This window comes from Penaeus monodon, chromosome 7 (assembly GCF_015228065.2).
Source record: "Penaeus monodon isolate SGIC_2016 chromosome 7, NSTDA_Pmon_1, whole genome shotgun sequence".
Taxonomy (NCBI): domain Eukaryota; kingdom Metazoa; phylum Arthropoda; class Malacostraca; order Decapoda; family Penaeidae; genus Penaeus; species Penaeus monodon.
This window is the reverse complement of record NC_051392.1, coordinates 47,667,263-47,669,762: the sequence shown is the minus strand read 5'-3', so window position 1 is coordinate 47,669,762 and position 2,500 is coordinate 47,667,263. Positions and strand designations below refer to the sequence as shown.

The 2,500-nt window shown below is 47.6% G+C and overlaps 1 protein-coding gene across 3 annotated transcripts in view; it reads right to left on the bottom strand.

The window, feature by feature from the left end:
• The window catches only part of LOC119575416 (mucin-2-like), a 25,728-nt gene that overhangs the window by 15,483 nt on the left and 7,745 nt on the right, over positions 1 to 2,500 (bottom strand). For 2 of the 3 annotated variants that reach the window (XM_037923023.1, XM_037923021.1), the window contains exons 2-4: positions 995 to 2,500; positions 254 to 371; positions 1 to 51 (exon numbers count right to left, since the gene is read on the bottom strand). The exon at positions 1 to 51 is cut by the window's left edge and continues 86 nt beyond it; the exon at positions 995 to 2,500 is cut by the window's right edge and continues 144 nt beyond it. In XM_037923023.1, coding sequence (XP_037778951.1) covers positions 1 to 51; positions 254 to 371; positions 995 to 2,500 — 1,675 coding nt within the window. The remainder of the gene's footprint in view (positions 52 to 253; positions 372 to 994) is intronic. The other variant, XM_037923022.1, reaches the window with a different exon arrangement.

The following is a 2,500-nucleotide window of genomic DNA, read 5'->3' as shown; positions in this document are numbered from 1 at the left end:
CTTGAGCTCGGGGATGTGGATAGGGGCAAACGCATCACTGTGGGGCACCTGCTGACGAAGAATACCAACACTAGCATAACACTACATATAAAATCATGATAAAATCAAGATAACTACGCCAACGTTAATTTCGAAATCAAATATCATAATTCTACAATATTTATCATCATTATTATCAGCATTATGGTAATTAGATATTCAATTTTTCTATTGCAAAGACTCTACGGGCATCAACATGGGTCTTAGAACGTACGTCAATGTATATCCTTGGCAGCTGTTCCACTTGAACTGGTGTCAGATGAACTCCAATAGGTATGTCAGGCAATTCGGGGGGTATGATGTAGGTGGGGCCGACATGCTTAAAGTATGGCCTGAAAACATAGCATAATGAATATATTTTCTGAAATTATAAATCCATGTTATTGTACACTTCAGTTAGGCTATACAATTGTTTTCACCCTTGAAAGAAACAATATAAGAATGTTCTTAGAGTCGTTGACTCCTTAATGGATCCAACAAATAACAAGGCCAGGGGGCTAAAAATATAAAGGGGAATAAAGCAAGTAAAGTGAAGTCAAAAAGTAAGTGAAGTAAAAAATTGAGAAGCCTATTAGAGATGTAATCGTCTTTTTTGGTCCTTAAAGGCTCGTAGCGATCCACGCCTGTCCTTGAAGTTTCCGTAAAGGCCTGTTTACGCGAAGGGTGAAATTACGCATGGCTAGTCTAAGGACAGTCGCTTATTATCATACACTTTCACGCACTTATACATTAACTCATACACACAAAATATGTCTATGCATGGGCAAGAGTGTTAGAGCAACCTAAAAAAAAATGATTTTATAGTAATATTCTTGTTTTCTTTCAAAATGTACAATATATATGACGTAATTTTCATAAAAATGATGAAATTTTGAAGCTTTACTAGAGTGAAATTATGGATGGCCATGAATTGAAAAGTTCGAGAAGCTGGTCTAACACAAGGTACACTACCTACCTGAGCAAAAGGAGCTTGAGTAAGATGGCCTCACGCGCTTTACGCAGCTGATGATGTGCTCCTTTGAGCTGAGTGTGCACCTTGAGAGCATGAAGACCAGCTGGAACTGCCACTCCACCGGCAATCGTCTGCGCCACCTTGTGCTTCAGGTGCGTCTTCAGCTTGTCCTTGACAGCGTGCTTGATATTACTGACGGCGGCACCGGCTCCCAGTGCCCCCAGGTGAGCCGCGGCTCCGGCTTTAATGGCTCCTAAGACTCCCAACGTTGCGGCCTTCGTTAACACCCCTGCCTCGATGGCATGTTTCGTGAGTAAGGCCTGACCCAGCTGCTGCTGCAGAATCAGACCGGGATCTGGGGCCGGAACCGGGACGGGGACGGGAATCGGCACAGGTGGGGGTGGCGGGGGTGGAATGGGAATGGGCTTTACAACGCCGCCATGATGGTCATGATGAGGGAAATGCTCATGGAGAATATCTAAATGCACTTCATCATATTTCGACGGATAGTCAGGGCGGCCAGGGCGACGGTCCAAGTTTGTGATGCTGGGTCGCGGAAGAACAGGATGTCTGTCAGGCGCTCGTGGGTCCTGAATCGGTCTCTGAGAGCCGCCGGGGCCTCTGTACCTCTCGTTGTTATTCGGTCTCCCCCTCCACACTGGGCGTCTGTTCGTGTGCTCTCCGCTAGTGGAGTCATTTGGCACTTCCTCGATGATCAGAATAGGAGGTTTCTCATGGCTGAACCGATGCCCGTCGTGCTTATGATCATGGTCTCTTGCAGAGCCTCCTCCTCGACGCTGGTCTCGGTCTCTTTCTCTCTGACCATTTCCGTCATCTCTTCGGTGCGACTTTTCGTTTCGCTCTCGCTCCCTCTGGATTGCCCTCTCGCGCTCAGCTTGCCTTATCCTGTCATCATCGTTCCTCCAGTTGTCGACTACCCTGCCGGACGGTCGGACTTCATACGAAGCACTGACCAAAGACTTATTTCGTAGGGCCTCTTTCTTCTGTTCGGCTTTTCTGATCTCTCGTTCGATCTCCTCCTGTCGGTCTCGTTCTCTTTGCCTTTCTGCTTCACTGGCTGAGATGAATTGATTAGTTGGTCTGTGAGGGTCAAATTCTCCTCGTCTCCTTTCAAGCGTGGTAGGTGTGCCTCGCCTCTCTTCCCGATCTCGCTCCCTCTTCGCTTCGATTTCTCTGTTCCGCTCGTGGTCCGACTGTCGTCCTGTTTCTCTGTCTCGTTCTGCTTCTCTTTCCCTCTCAATGGCCGCTTCTCTCTCTCTGTCTCGTACTCTTGCTCTTTCTCTTTCAGCGGCAAGTTCCCTCTCCCTTTGTCTCTCGCTATCGCGTTCCATCTGCCTCTCCTTTGCTATTGCTCTTTCCATTTCCCTCTCTCTAAGCACGTCGCCATGGTCTCTCTCCAGAGTCCTCTCGTGGCTCCGGAGTTCCTGGGAGATCTCACTGAGTGGTTTTATATTCACCTTTACGCTTTGTCGCAAAGGCATGGTCTCC